This window comes from Scyliorhinus torazame, chromosome 7 (assembly GCF_047496885.1).
Source record: "Scyliorhinus torazame isolate Kashiwa2021f chromosome 7, sScyTor2.1, whole genome shotgun sequence".
Lineage (NCBI taxonomy): Eukaryota > Metazoa > Chordata > Chondrichthyes > Carcharhiniformes > Scyliorhinidae > Scyliorhinus > Scyliorhinus torazame.
Window position 1 is genome coordinate 79,926,303 of NC_092713.1, and position 20,136 is coordinate 79,946,438.

A 20,136-nucleotide genomic window follows, 5' to 3' on the forward strand; every position below is an offset into this window, starting at 1 on the left:
TTCAGCGAAGGCGTAATCTTCTAGGTTTGAATGCTGGATTTTAACCAGCTGCCCTTTTTGCAATAACTTGTTTTCAGGGAGACTATTTTCTGCAGCTGGATATGGCTGTGATGGTAGATGATTCTACTGTGGCCTTTTCTGCAGTTATTGTGCTATGGATATATCATTCTTTGCCTTTGATGTTACCTATCCTGTGGATGCAGCTTTAAGCATTCAATGCCAATTTATTTATCTTCCACATGGAAGTTATCTCTTCTATACTCATTGTTTCCCCCTCTCACTGGTATGCTAATTTGCATACCAAAACCCCCGACAGACAGCTACCCATATCAATTCCCCTTCTTATTTGATCCTAATTTCATTTTTTAATCTTAGAAAAATCTTCTGCGGATGAATGTCGGAACTAGAGACTCAAACATTTTTATTTAAAAAAAAATTTTTTTAAGTACACTGCTCCAGAACCTGATATGCTTTCCTTAAGATGCTACCACAACAGCTGGCTTTCTTGAAACTGTTTTGTATCTGCAATAATGTGTGAGCATTTCATTACATTAAATACCGCCATTTAAATGCAAGTTGCCATGGTGTGGCACTTCGATCGTGATGGCCATGTGCTTGAGACCGTGGGTTAGTTTTTCATCTTTACCATCTGGGCAGCTAGCTGAGTAGATGGCCAACCCTTCATAGAACCTACTGATGTCCTTCCCATTAATTACAATGGAATCATTACCTATATTTATAAAAGGTAAATGCATAAAAAAGCACAATAAGTTTAGTGGGATGATCGGGCCATTTGCTCATTGCCATCAGCTGATGTTTAAACAGTTTTGATGGTACGAGCTTGATAAAAATTGCATTAATGGGTTGCCCATATATTTCCAATGGTGGGAAAACAGATTGGAGGTTGGAATTTTTGGCAGGCCTGATGCTTATTTAAAACATGCCTGCAGCTCAAAGCTCTGGAAATGTTTGCTGCACTTGGAAGAGTTGGCCTGCAACATGTCTAAGTCAAGAGGGTCTAGATTTATCAGGTAGAATTTTCCTTAGTGCTTTTGTATCATGTAGTCCAGGTCAGAAACAGCACACTGTCTGTGAATTAATAGTGGCCTTTAGAAGGGGGGGATGTCGGGGGACTGTGGCAATGGGAGACCCTCCATTCAAGGTAAATGAGAGGGAAGGCGCCCCCAAAAGAGAGTTACTCTCTCACCAACTTTTTCAAATGTAAAATTAAAAAAGCTTTTGTTTCCAGGTTATCATTGTGGTGTGTAGGGTGAGGAGGAAAACAAGAGGAGGAGAAAGAGAGCGAGAAGAGGGGGAGAGGGGGGATTAGTGGGGAGGGAGGAGAGGGGGAGCGGGGAGGGGTTGGGGTAGAGCCTTTCCACAGATCTAACCAGGCAGGCAGGGATGGCCTTTAAGCCTGCCTGGAGCTCCTAACCACCCCATTTGTCCCCTGGTCTGCCACGGCAACTTTCAGGCAACTACATTGTCTCTGGATGCTACAAATTACCAGTCAGCCTTCAACCACAAGCCTTAAGTAGCCATTAAGCAGCTCAATTGGCTGCCCTGGTACCTCAGTCACTCCCCCCCCCCCCTCCCCCCCCTGCCCAACCCCGATGCAGGCAAATGGGAAGGTGCTGGGCAGTAACTTACTTCCTGACTCAACAAACCCTGTCCACCATCTCCAGCCACAAGTGGGAGTGTAATGGTCTGGATGTGTGCAGTTCCAACAACTCTCAAGAAACTTGACACCATAAGGACAAAGCAGCCCATCTGATTGGCAACCCATCCACAAACATGCACTTCCTCCACCACCGATGCACAGTAGCAGTGTGTACCAACGACAGCATGCACTGCTGGAACTCACCAAGGCTCCGTAGGCAGCACCTTCCAAACCCACAACTACTAACATGTAGGACAGGGGCAGTAGACACATGGAAACACCACCATCTGGAAGTTCCCCTCCAAGCCACCCACCATTCTGACTTGGAAATATATAACTCCCTGCACGTTACACACCATCTTGACATGAATCTATATTGCAGTTCCTACACTGTTGTGGGTCAAAATCTTGGTACACCCTCCCCAACAGCACTGTGGGTGTGGCTACACAACATGGGCTGCAGTGGTTCAAGAAGGTAGCTCACCAACATTTTCTCAAGGGGTATCTAGAGATGGGTAATAAATACTAGCTTAGCCACTGAAGCTCACATCTCAATAATAAATAAAAAGGTAGGGTAGATGCTGGTCATCCGACTGGAATGCTTCTGCTGAAAGGTTATTGACCCAGAAACATTAACTTTGTTTCTCCCTCCACTAATGCTGCCTGCCCTGCTCAGTATTTTCAGCATTTCCCGTTTTTACTTTACTCTTTTGACAACGGCATTCACATTTCTATTGCGTACCAGCTTTGGCAATTGTTTGAGACTTTTGGACAGTCTATAGAGGTGCTGCCATGTCACTCCCAAGAACATGCAGAAGTTCACTCCCAACTTGTGTGGCGCTCCGGCATTAGGCATCAGCAGTTTCCCATGGAGCTTGTTGCACCTGTATGGGTGCTGCTGTACCTCTGTCAACAGTTCTTCCAACTTAATTCAAAGCTCAAACTGCTACCATGCACTAGTGTAACATCTCCATTGCCTTTGACATGGGGACGTTTACCCTACACAGATCAACTCTTCCAAATATCAGTGGAAATGATGAATTGTAGTCCGATGGGAATGGTGCATGTATCCCTCAGGATGGCAGCAACATCTGTTGCTTCACCATCCCCTCAAGGATTTCTGGTCATGGTACCAGAAAAACAGATGGGGACAGACTGCTCTGGTGTAACCTGCATCCTCACAAGCATATTCCTCCTCAAATTGCAAAACGTTTCCTTACATAGGCTCCATTTGCTGCCCTTCTTGCATAGCAAGGCCATGTAGTATGCAGCAAACAGCCATTACCTGAGGCACTCCCTGTGGTCTGTACTGCAGCAAATTAAAACTGTCATTCACTCGTAGCACTCTTGCCTTGGAGTCAAAAAAGTTGTGTTTCAAGTCCCCCTTCGGGGATCTGAGCACAAAAATCCAGCTTGATATTCAACTGCGGGCTGGGCAGAGCATTGTACTGTCAGAAGTGTCATCTTTCAGATGGAACATTTACATGCGACCCTATCTGCAATAAGTCCCTCGTGCTCGGTGTGGCCTGTTTGTTGCACTGCACAGTTCCTTTAAGATTGCCCTGTGGCTGTGCATGCACACATCTTAAAAGGACAGTTGCTTGTGCACAGCCTGTTTGTCCCCTGCATGGCACATTCCTGATGTATGCATGGCCACCCAAACATGCACATTCGAGGTAATATTGCATGGCTGCTCTCTCAGCTATGAATTAAAGAAAGTATGACTTCAAGAACAGGGAAGTTATCCCCAACATCCTGCAATTTATATTTCTCAATCAACATAATTTTAAAAATGGATTAACTGGTACTTATCACATTGCTGTTTTTTGGGGCTTGGTTGTGTGCTAATTAGCTGCCACGTTTCAAACGTTACAATATTATTGCTGTTCTTTCACAGATGCGGGTGTTGCGGCCAGGCCATCATTTATTGCCCCTCCCCAATTGTCCTTGAGAAGTGATGGTGAGCTGCCTTCTTGAGCCACTGTAGTAGGGAGGGCATTCCAGGATTTTGACGCAACAGTGACGGAACTGCAATGTAGATTTACGTCAACATGGTGTAGTTACACATATATCAAAGTATTCAACTGGCTTTGGGACATCCTCAGGTTGTGAATAGCTTTGTACAAATGTAATTGATTCTTTGTTTGTCCAGGCAGTGTAAACATTGTCGGAATGTTCCACGGTCAGCTTGAAGATGGTTCTGGTCGGCGGTTATGAAGGAGTAAGTCGCACATTTGGTGGCTCCCGCTCGGGTCGGACTTTTGGACCTTTCCCCCGGACTTTTTTCCGGTTTTAAACGGCAAATTCGAAGGCTGAGACAATTGGGCACCCTTTCCACGTATCGGTGTATGGAGAAAAGGACCAGAAGTGCACGAAAGGGCAGAAACAAGAAGTCAGTCACGAGCTGTGTCGAAGCTGCAACGGGAGACAGTACGACCGAAGGCCGGACCCCTGGGGTGGCAGCGCAGCGACCAACAGACGCAGTGATGCAGGCCATTTAGGATGGCTTTGCCAGGCAGAAACGGGAATACTTGGACCCGATTAAAGAATCAATTGATCGGTTAGAGAGCAGACTGGATGCCCAGGACTGAGCGATTCAGAAGGTTGAGAAGGCGCTGCTTGAACAAGAGGAGCATCAAACAGCGGTGGAGCTGGAGGTGGGGATGCTTCGGGAACAGCAGAAAAGGCTCCTGGAGAAGGTGGAGGACCTTGAGAACCCGTCCCGCCGGCAGAACTTGGGAGCAGATGCTGGGGCATACGTGGTGGGTATGTTCGAAAAGCTGCTGGGGGAGGGGACATACCCCCAACCGTTGGAGGTGGACAGGGCGCACCGCGCGCTTGCTAGGAAGCCGCGAGCAGGGGACCCTCCGAGGGCAATGGTGGTGAGATTCCACAGGTTCCTGGACAAGGAATGCATTCTTCAGTGGGCCAAGTGCACGTGGAGTTGCAAGTGGGATAACAGCATCCTGCAGGTGTACCAGGACCTGAGCGTGGAGGTGGCGAGGAAGAGGGCAGGCTTTAACCAAGTCAAGTCTATTTTCTTCAAGAAGCAGGTGAAGTTCGGTCTGCTGTACCCGGCGCATCTTTGGGTTACGCATGAAGACCAACATCACTATTTTGAGTCGCCCAATGTGGCGCTGGACATTGCGAAAAGAAAAGGACTGGTGGGAGTCTGAGAACTCTCGGACTTAGAGACAACTTGTTGGCCTATATTGGGGCCTTTTTTTCTGTTTTTCTGTGCGTTTTTTTTTCTTTTCTCCCCCTTGGTTTTTGGTGGGTTTTGTTTTCCTGTTTCTAAATTGGCTATGCCTTCTCTTATTGTTTTGTGCCTGTTTTTTGGAGCTCTGTTTAGAGATAAGTGGGGGGGAGGGGGAGAGAAAGTTGATTTTTTGTTTTTTTTCTCGGTAGATGTTGGCAATGTCCCTTTTGTGTTTTTTCTTGTGTTTTTATTGATGTGCACTTTTGTGGGATGGAGACGTGTCTGCTTGAGTTTCGGTGGGTGGTGCTTTTGCTTTTATGTTTTCTTGCTGCTGGGTGTTTGTTTGGAGATTGTTAGATGAGTGGATTTGTTTGTATGGGCGTGGGGAGGGGTGCAAGGGAACAATAGGTGGGAGACTTCTTGGCGCCAGGGGCGGGGTCCACCAAGCTAGCTTGGTGAGCTAGCCCACGTAAGCACAGTGGGGGGGGGGGGTGGTGTATATGCTGAGTTAATTAGATGGTTTGGGTTTTAGAGTAGTGTTGCTGGGGTGGGGGGGGGGGGGAGGGAGGGGGAGGATGGGTTCTGCTGACGAGGGAGGGACTTCGATGGAAGGTCACTGAGGGGGTCGGGGTTGGGGGCCGCCATGGGGCGGGCTGGAGGAGGCGCGGTGCATGGGCTGGAGGCGGGCCCAAGAAAGGGGATGGCTGACCGGCAGGGGGGGGGGGGGGGCACTTCGCCCCCCCAACTAGGCTGGTCACCTGGAATGTTCGGGGGCTAAATGGGCCGGTAAAGAGGGCACGCGTGTTTGCGCACCTGAGGGGACTGAAGGCGGAAGTATTAATGCTGCAGGAGACGCAGCTTAGAGTAGTGGACCGGGTCAGGTTGAGGAAAAGCTGGATTAGTCAGGTTTTCCACTCGGGGCTGGATACAAAGACTAGAGGGGTTGCGATTCTGATTAACAAGCGGGTGGTATTTGAGGTGGGCAGAATAGTCTCGGATGTGGGAGGTCGATATATCATGGTTAGTGGTAAGCTACAGGGGATGAAGGTAGTGCTGGTCAATGTATATGCACCAAATTGGAATGACGGGGATTTTATAAAGAGGGTGCTAGGGAAGATTCAGGACCTGGACTCGCACAAGCTGATTATGGGAGGGGATTTTAATACGGTTATTGATCCAGGCCTGGACCGGTCATGTTCGAGAACGGGCAAGGTGCCAGCAATGGCAAAGGAGCTGAAAAGATTCATGGAGCAGATGGGGGGGGGGGGGGGGGGGGGGGTGGATCCATGGAGATTTATTCAGCCGAGGGCCAAGGAATTTTCTTTTTACTCCCACGTAGACAAGGTGTATTCCTGGATAGATTTCCTTGTCGTAGGTAGGGCCCTATTGGCGGGGGTGGTGGACACGGGGTATTTGGCGATTACGATCTCAGACCATGCTTCGCACTGGGTGGACCTGCAGGTTAGTTATGGATAGCAAGCAGCGCCCGCAATGGAGGTTGGATGTAGGGCTATTGGCGGACAAAGCTGTGTGCGAGAGGCTGAGGAACTGCATGCTGAACTACCTGCAGGTAAACGATACGGGGGAGGTCTCAGCAGTGGTGGTCTGGGAAGCGCTGAAGGCAGTGGTGAGAGGAAAGCTGATTTTGATCCGGGCTCACAGGGACAGGATAGGGCAGAAACGGATCGACTGGTAAAAGAGATTCTACGAATTGATAGGAGGTATGCGGAGGCTCCAGAGGCAGGGCTTTTAAGGGAACGCCGGAGGCTACAGGCGGAATTTGGTTTGTTAACCACCGGGAGGGCAGTGGAACAGCTCAGAAAGGTGAAGGGTGTGATTTACGAGCACGGGGAGAAGGCCAGCAGGATGTTTGCACAGCAGCTCAGAAAAAGGGAAGCAGTTAGAGAAATAGGGAAATTATTGACGGGGATGGGAGCTTAGTTGGGGACTCGGTGGGGGTGAGCAAGACCTTTCGGGATTTTTATAGCAGGTTGTACAGGTCGGAACCCCCTGCGGGGCAGGAGGGGATGAGGCACTTTTTGGATGGGCTGACTTTCCCGAAGGTGGATGGGGAGCTCGTAGAAGTGCTGGGGGCCCCGATCGGGCTTTAGGAGATAGTGGAGGGTCTGAAGGCCATGCAGTCGGGCAAGGCCCCGGGACCAGACGGGTACCCAGCCGAGTTCTATAAAAAGTTCTCTGGAATATTGGGGCCGGTGCTGATGAAGGTCTTTAACGAGGCTAAGGAAAGAGGGGCTCTGCCCCAGACAATGTCACAGGCCATGATCTCGCTCATCCTGAAACGGGACAACGACCCAGAGCTATGTGGGCCTTACAGGCCGATTTCCTTGCTGAATATAGATGCCAAACATCTGGCCAAAGTTTTGTCCTCCAGGATTGAGGATTGTGTACCGGACGTTATAATGGAGGATCAGACTGGGTTCGTTAAGGGCAGGCAGCTGGTGGCCAATGTAAGAAGGATGCTAAAAGTGATCATGATGCCCCCGGAAGGTAGGGAGGTTGAGGTGGCGGTCGCGATGGACGCGGAAAAAGCCTTTGACCAGGTTGAGTGGGATTACTTATGGGAGGTGCTGGAGCGGTTTGGGTTTGGAAGGGGCTTTATTGACTGGGTTAGGTTGCTGTACCGGGCTCCGGTTGCAAGTGTACGGACAAACAGGAAGACTTCGGACTATTTCAGACTGCACCAGGGGACGAGATAGGGATGCCCCCTCTCCCCACTGCTGTTTGCGCTGGAAATAAGAGCCACTGGCAATTGCTCTGAGGGCCGGAAGGGGTTGGTCCGGGTGGGGTGGGGGGGTGGAGCACTGAGTCTCATTGTATGCGGATGACCTACTGCTGTATGTCTCAGACCCAATGGAGGGGATGGAAGAAATTATGGGGGTTTTATGGGAATTCGGCCGGTTTTCGGGGTATAAGCTCAATATGGGGAAGAGCGAGATGTTTGTGGTCCAGGCAAGATGTCAGGAGAGGCGACTGGGGGAACTGACGTTCAGAGTGGTAGGGGACAGTTTCAGGTACCTGGGTATCCAAGTGGCGAGGGATTGGGACAGGCTACATAAATTAAACGTGGCCCGGTTGGTGGATAAGATGAAGGATGATTTCCGGAAATGGGATGCGCTCCCGTTGTCTCTGGCGGGCAGAGTTCAATTGGTAAAAATGATGGTCCTCCCGAGATTCCCATTCGTTTTCCAATGCCTCCCCGTCTTCATCCCACGGTCCTTTTTTAAGCGGATCAATAAGATTATCGTGGGTTTTGTGTGAGGGGGGGCAAGTCCCCGCGAGTGAAGAGGGCAATGCTCGAGCGGAGTCGGGGAGATGGTGGGCTGGCGCTGCCGAATTTCAGCAATTATTACTGGGCGGCTAATATAGCCATGGTGAGGAGATGGCTGGTGGGGGGTGAGCCAGCGTGAGTGTGCATGGAGGCGGCTTGATGTAAGGGCACATGTCTGGGGGTGTTGGTAATGGCGCCTCTGCCTTTTCCACCGGCGCGGTACTCCACCAGTCCAGTGGTGGTGGCGGCCCTGAGAGTCTGGGGGCAGTGGAGGAGACATGTGGGAGCAGAGGGCGCATCGGTGTGGTCCCCAATCTGCGATAATTACCGGTTTGCCCCGGGGAGGATGGACGCTGAGAAGTTGAAGTGGTTGTGGCAATGGACGCGGAGAAAGCTTTCGATCGGGTGAAGTGGGCGTACTTATTCGAGGCGTTGGAGTGGTTCGGGTTTGGGCAGGAATTTGTGGACTGGGTTCGGTTGCTGTATAAGGCGCCTAAGGCGAATGTTCGGACTAACAAGATCAGCTCAGAGATCAGGTCAGAGTATGTTGGGTTGCACCGGGGGAAAAGGCAGGGGTGCCCACTCTCCCCGCTGCTCTTTGCCCTGGCGTTTTTGTGGCTCGAGGGGATGGAGGCATATTGAGCGGGGGTGGGGGGTCGAGCGCAGAGTTTTTTTGTATGCAGATGATCTCCTGCTGTACATTTCCGGTTGGGAGCTTTGATGGGGTAATGGGGATTTTGGGGGGTTTGGCCACTTTTCAGGGTACAAGCTTAACATAGGGAAAAGTGAGGTGTTCACAATTAATGCTCGGGGGCAGGAGAGGAAGTTGGGGGAACTGCCTCTCTGGTTGGTAGGAGCTAGTTTTCATTACCTTGAGATGCAGGTGGCGTGGAGTTGAGCCCAGCTAATAAGTTGGTGGAGGGAATAAAAAGCAGACTTTTTAAAAATCAATTTAGAGTACCTAATTCATTTTTTTCCAATTAAGGGGCAATTTAGCATGGCCAATCCACCTACCCTGCACATCTGTGGGATGTGGGGGGTGAGACACGGGGAAAACGTGCAAACTCCACACAGACAGTGACCCGGGGCCAGGATCGAACTCGGGTTCTTGGCGCTGTGAGGCAGCTATGCTAACCTCTGTGCCACCATGCCGCCCTAAAAGCAGACTTTACAAGGTGTGATGTGCTGCCATTGTTGTTGGCTGGTCAGGTTCAGACGGTAAAGATGGCGGTGTTCACATTGGCTAAATTTCAATTGTGTGTAGAAATTCCTTCTTGAGATTTTAACATCTTCTCTGGCAAGGAAGTAACTGATGTGTTGGGTGCTCGGGATCCGTGGAACACATACAGGCCACCAACACTTAAAATAGTGCAACACTATTTTATTAAGTCAGAAACTGTTGAACATACTTTCACAGTGGGTTTACACGATATTAGATTGAACTAAAGACCTATGCCTTGTCCTAACCAGTCTATGCACTCAGCACATGGTGAAGATCTGTGCTGCAAGCTGTAAGCTCTGTCCTACTAGGAGGCTGCATCTTGAATGAGCGGGAACTCCGATGTCCACTGTCTTTATAGTGTGTGTGCTCTAACTGGTGATTGGCTGCGGTGTTGTGTGTGGTGATTGGTCTTGCTGTGTGTCCATCAGTGTGTGTGTATCTGCACCATGATATACTGGTGTATATTATGACAGTAACCATTATTCGTTATGGTGTATTAAATTGGATTTTTAGAAAAGATGTGTGTAATTTAACCTTCGCTGGTAAACTACGTACCATCACTATTTAATTATATTTCATGATTTACTCCTTCCTTCCTTTCTGTTTTTGCTTTATCCATGTTTCATGGGGTTGCTACAATGCTGGCTGATCACTCCTTCTTATCGAGCATAATTTTTCTGGATTGAGCTGGTGGTTTTATAGCCGAACACCCTTCCTGATGCTAATCCTCCCCACTTATCTGGGCTCTATACCGACTCCAATGGTATTTGACATTGCATAATTTGCTACTCTGTTAAAAAGAGACATTTTGCATTTCTTAACTGGGTTTTTAGGTTACATCAACCAGCATATTCAATTCACCTCCATGAATTACATGCTCCCCACTTTCAGCCTTCCAAACCTTCACAATGAAAGTTACTCACCAACAATGTGTCTCTTCCACCCACAATACTGAGACCAAGTCCAGAACGTCCTTTTGATATTTCCAGGATAGTTTCTTGTCCTGGGACTACAGGACATGTTGCTGGATCTGGCACTACTCCAGGCATTGATATGTTACCTTTAAAAGCAGGGCAATTCAGGAACATAGTCAGGCAGAGAACAGTACAAGCATTGCTTATCCTTCATAAACTGTGTGCTGTGAGTATGTCATATACATACAACCAGCAACTAGGACTCAGATAAATGTGCATTGGTAAGTATAGTAAAAGTGGCAAGACAATCATAACTACAGTGAATGTTGATTTATTCACATCTTTCATTTCTAAAGTTTATTTTTAAGATTACAAGATAACAACAGTCAAGAAAAGCCATTGTGATACATCCACCCAGAGAGATCTTAACATCTATTATGGCATCTAATTGTATATATATATATATATATATATAGAATTTGCAGTGCAGAAGGAGGCCATTCGGCCCATCGAGTCTGCACCGGCTCTTGGAAAGAGCACCCTTCGCAACCACACACCTCCACCCTATCCCCATAACCCAGTTACCCCACCCAACACTAAGGGCAATTTTGGACACGAAGGGCAATTTTGCATGGTCAATCCACCTAACCTGCACATCTTTGGACTGTGGGAGGAAACCAGAGCATCCGGAGGAAACCCACGCACACACATTTCTTGAACAATTACAAGCTTCATGCTTCGGTTTCAACTCTATTTGGAAATTTATTTCACACGTTAATCACACTTTGTGAGAAAAATAATTGCCTGGCTTTGGTCCTAAACGACCTTTTATTCATTTAATCTGTTCTACTCCACCAGTTTAAAGTAATAATTGGGATGACAGTTTTCTACTCTTAACCAGCTTAAATATCCCGATAAGATCACTTCTCAAGGGTTTCGTCTTCAACTTGACAAATCTAAATCTACCTAGTCTTTTCTCATAAATTAGGCATTGGCTATCAGCATTGGAGCTATTCCTCCATTACCTTCAGCACTTGAATGTGTCTCTTAGAATTTGGTGAATGGATACTAGTTACAGCATTCAAGGTATGGTTCAATGAGCACCATGCAATATGATCATTACATGTCTGACTTATATGCTCTTGTTTTGTCTATGCATGTCAATATTCTATTAGTAGCTGATAGTAGCTCAGCATTGTTTGAAACCATTTAGCATTAAATTCACCAAGATTTAAAAAATCTACTCCAATACTATTTGCTATGTGTAGCACTTTGTTTAGGCATTTTCAATCAGAGAAGGCGGGTAACATGATTCTGCCATGTTGGGGCCCGAAAATAACCAAACAGTGATTATACTTCCTCGGTGTTCGTTGAGTGCCTTGTTCTGCTCTGTGACTCAGCTTCTTCTGGAGCTCACACTGAATGGACTTGTGGATTCAGACATGTTTCATCATTCCACAGTACTGCTAAATTCACTGAAACACCACATCATCTATAAATCACTAATATGGCATAGTACTTTAAGATTACATTAAAGACTTCCGGTTGGGGCGATGTACTGCTAAGCCGCACGTTCCGGCAGCTCCTGCTTTAACGGACTTTTGGGCTCTTTTTGGAAGCGCCAACAGAAATTTTTTCGGACCAAACCCAGTGTGGGGTGACGAAGTAAGGAGTTCCCCCCTAGTGTGTATGGAAAAGATCGGTGGTAGTGGCCAGATTGCGAAGGATCCTCTGGAGCAGCGGCAGAGAAGAGAAGGAAGAAGCAAGATGGCGGATGGAGACCAGACGACATGGGGGCCGGATCAGCAGGAATTCCTTAGACGGTGTGTGGAGGAATTAAAGAAGGAGGTGCTGGCGTCGATGTTTTTGGCAATCGAAGGGCTAAAAGAAACGCAAAAGTCCCAGGCGATAGAACATAAGAACTAGGAGCAGGAGTAGGCCATCTGGCCCCTCGAGCCTGCACCACCATTCAATGAGATCATGGCTGATCTTTTGTGGACTCAGCTCCACCTTCCGGCCCGAACACCATAACCCTTAATCCCTTTATTCTTCAAAAAACGATCTATCTTTATCTTAAAAACATTTAATGAAGGAGCCTCTACTGCTTCACTGGGCAAGGAATTCCATAGATTCACAACCCTTTGGGTGAAGAAGCTTCTCCTAAACTCAGTCCTAAATCTACTTCCCCTTATTTTGAGGCTATGCCCCCTAGTTCTGCTTTCACCCGCCAGTGGAAACAACCTGCCCGCATCTATCCTGTCTATTCCCTCTTCAACCTTCTAAATTCCAACGAGTACAGTCTTGGTCTACTCAACCTCTCCTCGTCATCCAACTCCTTCAGCTCTGGGATTAACCTAGTGAATCTCCTCTGCACACCCTCCAGTGCCAGTACGTCCTTTCTCAAGTACGGAGACCAAAACTGAACACAATACTCCAGGTGTGGCCTCACTAACACCTTATACAATTGCAGCAGAACCTCCCTAGTCTTAAACTCCATCCCTCTAGCAATGAAGGACAAAATTCCATTTGCCTTCTTAATCACCTGTTGCACCTGTAAACCAACTTTTTGCGACTCATGCACTAGCACACCCAGGTCTCTCTGCACAGCAGCATGTTTTAATATTTTATCATTTAAATAATAATCCCTTTTGCTGTTATTCCTACCAAAATGGATAACCTCACATTTGTCAACATTGTATTCCATCTGCCAGACCCTAGCCCATTCACTTAGCCTATCCAAACCCCTCTGCAGACTTCCAGTATCCTCTGCACTTTTTGCTTTACCACTTATCTTAGTGTCGTCTGCAAACTTGGACACATTGCCCTTGGTCCCCAACTCCAAATCATCTATGTAAATTGTGAACAGTTGTGGGCCCAACACTGATCCCTGAGGGACACCACTAGCTACTGATTGCCAACCAGAGAAACACCCATTAATCCCCACTCTTTGCTTTCTATTAATTAACCAATCCTCTATCCATGCTACTACTTTCCCCTTAATGCCATGCATCTTTATCTTATGCAGCAACCTTTTGTGTGGCACCTTGCCAAAGGCTTTCTGGAAATCCAGATATATCACATCCATCGGCTCCCCGTTATCTACCGCACTGTTAATGTCCTCAAAAAATTCCTCTAAATTAGTTAGGCATGACCTGCCCTTTATGAACCCATGCTGCGTCTGCCCAATGGGACAATTTCCATCCAGATGCCTCGCTATTTCTTCCTTGATGATAGATTCCAGCATCTTCCCTACTACCGAAGTTAAGCTCACTGGCCTATAATTACCCGCTTTCTGCCTACCTCCTTTTTTAAACAGTGGTGTCACGTTTGCTAATTTCCAATCCGCCGGGACCACCCCAGGGTCTAGTGAATTTTGGTAAATTATCACGAGTGCATTTGCAATTTCCCTAGCCATCTCTTTTAGCACTCTGGGATGCATTCCATCAGGGCCAGGAGACCTGTCTACCTTTAGCCCCATTAGCTTGCCCATCACCACCTCCTTGGTGATAACAATCCTCTCAAGGTCCTCACCTGTCATAGCCTCATTTCCATCAGTCACTGGCATGTTATTTGTGTCTTCCACTGTGAAGACCGACCCAAAAAACCTGTTCAGTTCCTCAACCATTTCCTCATCTCCCATTATTAAATCTCTCCTTTCATCCTCTAAAGGACCAATATTTACCTTAGCCACTCTTTTTTGTTTTCTGTATTTGTGGAAACCTTTACTATCTGTTTTTATATTCTGAGCAAGTTTACTCTCATAATCTATCTTACTCTTCTTTATAGCTTTTTTAGTAGCTTTCTGTTGCCCCCTAAAGATTTCCCAGTCCACTAGTCTCCCACTGATCTTTGCTACTTTGTATGTTTTTCCCTTCAATTTGATACTCTCCCTTATTTCCTCAGATATCCACGGTCGATTTTCCCTCTTTTTACCGTCCTTCCTTTTTGTTGGTACACTGAGCACTGTGAAAAATCACTTGGAAGGTTCTCCACTGTTCCACAACTGTTTCACCATAAAGTCTTTGCTCCCAGTCTACCTTAGCTAGTTCTTCTCTCATCCCATTGTAATCTCCTTTGTTTAAGCACAAAACACTAGTGCTTGATTTTACCTTCTCACCCTCCATCTGTATTTTAAATTCCACCATATTGTGGTCGCTCCTTCCGAGAGGATCCCTAACTATGAGATCCTGAATCAATCCTGTCTCATTACACAGGACCAGATCTAGGACTGCTTGTTCCCTTTTAGGTTCCATTACATACTGTTCTAGGAAACTATTGCGGATACATTCTATAAACTGCTCCTCAAGGCTGCCTTGACCGACCTGGTTAAACCAATCGACATGTAGATTAAAATCCCCCATGATAACTGCTGTACCATTTCTACATGCATCAGTTATTTCTTTGTTTATTGCCTGCCCCACCATAATGTTACTATTTGGTGGCCTATAGATTACTCCTATCAGTGACTTTTTCACCTTACTATTCCTGATTTCCACCCAAATGGATTCAACCTTATCCTCCATAGCACCAATGTCATCCCTTACTGTTGCCCGGATGTCATCCTTAAATAACAGAGCTACACCACCTCCCTTACCATCCACTCTGTCCTTCCGAAAATTTTGATACCCTCGGATATTTAACTCCCAGTCGTGACCATCCTTTAACCATGTTTCAGTAATGGCCACTAAATCATAGTCATTCACGATGATTTGCACCATCAACTCATTTACCTTTTTCCGAATACTACGAGCATTCAGGTCAAGTACACTTATGTTGCTTTTTTACCTCTATTCTGAATCTTAACACCTCGATCAGTAACCTCTCCTAAGTTATATTTCGTCTTAAACTTTCTCCGTGGGGAGAAGGAGAAGGCAGCTGAGAACGAGGATGAGATTCGGGCCTAGCGGTAAAAATTGAGACGCACGAGGCGCTACACAAGAGGTGTATCGAAAGACTCGAAGTCCTGGAGAACAGATCGAGGAGAAAGAACCTCCGGATTCTGGGTCTCCCCGAGGGAGTGGAGGGAGCTGACGTTGGGGCTTATGTGAGCACGATGCTCCATTCGCTAATGGGAGCTGAGGCCCCCACGGGCCCCCTGGAGGTGGAAGGGGCTCACCAGGTCCTTGTGAGGAGACCAAAGGCTGGAGAACCACCAAGGGCGATAGTGGTGAGATTTCACCGCTTCACCGACAGAGAGGCTGTTTTGAGCTGGGCCAAGAAGGTACGGAGTAGCAGGTGGGAGAATGCCGTGATACGAGTGTATCAGGACTGGAGCGCGGAGGTGGCGAGAAGGAGAGCGAGTTTTAATCGGGCCAAGGCGGCGCTTCACAAGAAGAAAGTAAAGTTTGGGATGCTGCAGCCGGCGTGAGTGTGGGTCACGTACCAAGATAGACACTATTATTTTGAAACGTCGGAAGAGGCATGGACCTTCATCCAAAAAGAGAAATTGGACCAGAACTGAGGGACTGATGCTGTGGGAGAAGACGATGTTGATGTACAGAAATGTAAATTGGGGAATGGGAGGTTCATCGTATCGGGACGATAGATGGGGAGGGGAAAGGGAAGAGAAAAATCCCTTTTTTCTTTGACGGGGGGACACTGAGAAATGTGGGCGCCGGTGGAAAAAGGGACATAGGTGGGGGATGGGGAATGGGAACGTGGCTGTAGGGGGAGCTGCGTCATAGGGAGCGGGGCTGATCTAGGAAAGCACGGGTTTTTTCCCGCGCTAGGGAGATGATGGCGGGAAGGTAGGCGCAAGGAGGATGAGAGTTCCACACATGGGGGGGGGGTCAAGGAGACAGCTGGTGAAGCCGGGGTCAGTTGGAGTCAGCTGACTTTCGGAAGCATTATGGGGGGAGTAACCATGCTAGATGGGGATCTAGCGCGGGGGGAGTGGGGGGATAACTGGGTTGCTGCTGCTGGGATCGAGAGGGAGCTGGCAAGGGAAGAGGTGGTCGGGATGGGAGTGCTTCGCCTGGGGGACTGGTGGGTGCGCGGGACCTGGACGTGGGACTGGCCTAGAGTAGGTGATGGCTAGTCGGGGGGGAGGGGGGGGGGGGAGCCCCCCAATCCGGCTGATCACGTGGAATGTGAGAGACCTAAATGGGCCGATTAAGAGGGCCCGAGTGTTCGCGCACTTAAAAGGACTGAAGGCAGACGTGGTCATGCTTCAGGAGACGCATCTGAAGGTGGCGGATCAGGTTATGTTAAGGAAAGGATGGGTGGGACAGGTGTTCCACTCAGGGTTGGATGCGTAAAATAGAGGGGTGGCTATATTGGTGGGGAAACGGGTGTCGTTCGAGGCTAGGAATATAGTAGTGGACAACGGTGGCCGATATATGATGGTGAGTGGTAGATTGCAGGGAATGGAGGTCGTGCTGGTAAATGTATATACCCCGAACTGGGATGATGCGGGATTTATGAAGTGGATGCTGGGACGTATCCCGGACCTGGAGGTAGGAAGCCTGGTAATGGGGGGGGATTTCAATACTGTGCTGGATCCAGGGTTAGATCGGTCTAGATCCAGGACCGGAAGAAGGCCGGCAGCGGCCAAGGTGCTCAGGGGGTTCATGGAGCAAATGGGGGGAGTGGATCCATGGAGATTTGCTAGGCCGTTGGCCAAAGAGTTCTCCTTTTTCTCCCATGTCCATAAGGTATACTCCCGGATAGATTTCTTTGTTTTGAGTAGGGCACTGATTTCGACGGTGGAAGGAACGGAGTACTTGGCCATAGCCATTTCAGACCATGCCCCGCACTGGGTGGATCTGGAACTAGGAGAGGAGAGGGAACAGCGCCCACTCTGGCGACTGGATGTGGGACTATTGGTGGATGAGGGAGTCTGTGGAAGGGTGCGGGGATGTATTGAAAGGTACCTGGAGGCCAATGATGATGGTGAGGTCCAGGTGGGGGTAGTATGGGAAGCGCTGAAGGCAGTGGTTAGCGGAGAGTTGATCTCCATTAGGGCTTACAAGGAGAAAAAAGAGGGCAAAGAAAGGGAGATTAGTGGGGGAGATTTTGAGTGTGGATAAAAGATATGCGGAGGCCCCGGACGAAGGACTATATAGGGAGAGGCCTAGACTTCAGACGGAGTTTGACCTGCTGACCACAAGGAAGGCAGAGGCACAGTGGAGGAAGGCACAAGGGATGAGACACGAATATGGGGAAAAGGCTGTTGGCCCACCAGCTTCGTAAGAGGATAGCGGCGAGGGAAATAGGGGGAGTTAGGGATGGAACCGGAACTACGGTGCGGAGTGCAGGGAAGGTAAATGAGGTGTTTAAGACCTTTTATGAGAGGCTGTATAGGTCCCAACCCCCGGAGGGAAAAGAGGGGATGCAACAGTTTTTGGACCAACTAAGGTTCCCGAAGGTGGAGGAGCAGGAGGTGGCAGGTCTGGGGGCGCCAATCGGGGTGGACGAGGTGACTAAAGAGCTGGGGAACATGCAGGCAGGGAAGGCCCTGGGACCAGACGGGTTCCCGGTGGAATTTTATAGGAAGTACATGGACTTGTTGGCCCCGCTGTTGGCAAGAACCTTTAACGAGGCCAGAGAAGGCGATAATATCATTAATCCTGAAGCGAATAAAGATCCGCTGCAATGCGGGTCATATAGGCCTATCTCGCTCCTGAATGTAGACGCCAAGTTGCTGGCAAAAGTGCTGGCGATGAGGATCGAGGATTGTGTCCCAGGGGTGGTGCATGAAGACCAGACAGGGTTTGTAAAGGGGAGACAACTGAATGTTAACGTGCAACGGCTGTTGGGGGTGATAATGATGCCCCCAGCGGAGGGGGAGGCAGAGATAGTGGCAGCGATGGATGCAGAGAAGGAATTTGATAGGGTAGAGTGGGAGTATTTATGGGAGGTGCTGAGGAGGTTTGGGTTCGGGGAGGGGTTTGTCAGTTGGGCTAAACTCCTATATGGGGCCCCAGTGGCAAGTGTAGTCACAAATTGGCAGAGATCGGAGTATTTTCGGTTACACAGGGGAACGAGGCAAGGGTGCCCTCTGTCCCCAGTACTGTTCGCGCTGGCAATTGAACCACTGGCCATAGCGTTGAGAGACTCTAGGAAATGGAGGGGGGGTGGTTAGAGGGGGAGAGGAACATCGAGTGTCACTCTACGCAGATGACCTACTGCTGTATGTGGCGGATCCTGAGAAGGGGATGACAGAGGTTATGCAGATATTGAGGGAGTTTGGAGATTTTTCGGGATATAGGCTTAATATGGGGAAGAGTGAGCTTTTCGTAGTACACCCTGGGGATCAGGGAAGCGGGATAGACGACCTGCCGTTGAGGAGAGCGGAAAGGAGCTTCCGATATTTGGGGATTCAGGTAGCCAGGAGCTGGGGAACTTTACACAAACTCAATCTGACGTGGCTGGTGGAGCAGATGGAGGAGGATTTCAAGAGGTGGGATATGCTGCCGCTCTCACTGGCGGGCAGAGTACAGGCGGTCAAGATGATGGTCCTCCCAAGGTTTCTTTTTGTGTTTCAATGTCTCCCCATTTTGATCACGAAGGCCTTTTTTAAGAAAATAGATAGGAGTGTTATGAATTTTGTGTGGGCAGGGAAGACCCCGAGGGTAAGGAGGGGGTTCCTGCAGCGCAGCAGGGACAGAGGGGGACTGGCGTTGCCGAATCTGGACAATTATTACTGGGCCGCCAATGTGGCGATGGTTCGCAAGTGGGTGAGGGAGGGAGAGGGGGTGGCGTGGAAGAGGCTGGAGATGGCGTCCTGTAAAGGAACGAGCCTAAAGGCGCTGGTGACGGCGCCGCTACCGCTCTCCCCGAAAAGGTATACCACGAACCCAGTGGTGGCGGCAACCTTAAGGATCTGGGGGCAGTGGAGGCGACATAGGGGTGTGACGGGTGCCTCGGTGTGGTCCCGATCAGGAATAACCATAGGTTTGTCCCATGAAGGATGGACGGAGGGTTCCAGAGCTGGCAGCGGGCAGGAATTAGGAGATTGGGAGATTTGTTTATTGACGGGACGTTTGCGAGCCTGGGAGCACTGGAGGAAAAATATGAGTTGCCCCCGGGGAATATCTTTAGATACATGCAAGTGAGGGCGTTTACGAGGCAACAGGTGAGGGAATTTCCGCTGCTCCCGACACAGGGGATCCAGGATAGAGTGATTTCAGGGGTATGGGTCGGGGAGGGCAAAGTGTCCGAAATATATCAGGAGATGAGAGAGGAAGGGGAGGCGCTGGTAGAGGAGCTGAAGGGAAAATGGGAAGAAGAGCTGGGGGAGGAGATTGAGGAGGGTCTGTTGGCTGATGCCCTAAGTAGGGTAAATTCCTCTTCCTCGTGTGCCAGGCTTAGCCTGATACAATTCAAGGTTCTACACAGAGCACACATGACGGGAGCGAGGCTGAGCAGGTTCTTCGGGGTGGAGGACAGGTGTGGGAGGTGCTTGGGAAGCCCGGCGAACCACACACATATGTTTTGGTCATGTCCGGCACTGGATGAGTACTGGACGGGAGTGGCAAGAGTGATTTCAAACGTGGTGAAGGTCCGGGTCAAGCCAGGTCGGGGTTTAGCTATATTTGGGGGTAGTGGATGAGCCGGGAGTGCAGGAGGCGAAAGAGGCCGATATTCTGGCCTTTGCGTCCCTGGTAGCCCGGCGAAGGATCTTACTCGTGTGGAAGGAAGCGAAACCCCCCGGCGTGGAGGCCTGGATAAACGATATGGCAGGGTTCATAAAACTGGAACGGATGAAGTTTGCGTTGAGAGGATCAGTTCAGGGGTTCTCCAGGCGGTGGCAACCGTTCCTTGACTATCTCGCGGAACATTAAGGGAAAATAGATCGTCAGCAGCAGCAGCCCAGAGGGGGGGGGGGGGGGGGGGGGTGGGCAACCTGTT

General features: G+C 49.1%; 1 protein-coding gene across 8 annotated transcripts in view; it reads right to left on the reverse strand.

The window, feature by feature from the left end:
* Positions 1-20,136, reverse strand: part of patj (PATJ crumbs cell polarity complex component) — a 565,709-nt gene that overhangs the window by 124,330 nt on the left and 421,243 nt on the right. For all 8 annotated transcript variants that reach the window (XM_072510952.1, XM_072510955.1, XM_072510950.1 and 5 more), the window contains one exon: positions 10,294-10,430. In XM_072510952.1, the coding sequence (XP_072367053.1) occupies positions 10,294-10,430 (137 nt within the window). The remainder of the gene's footprint in view (positions 1-10,293; positions 10,431-20,136) is intronic.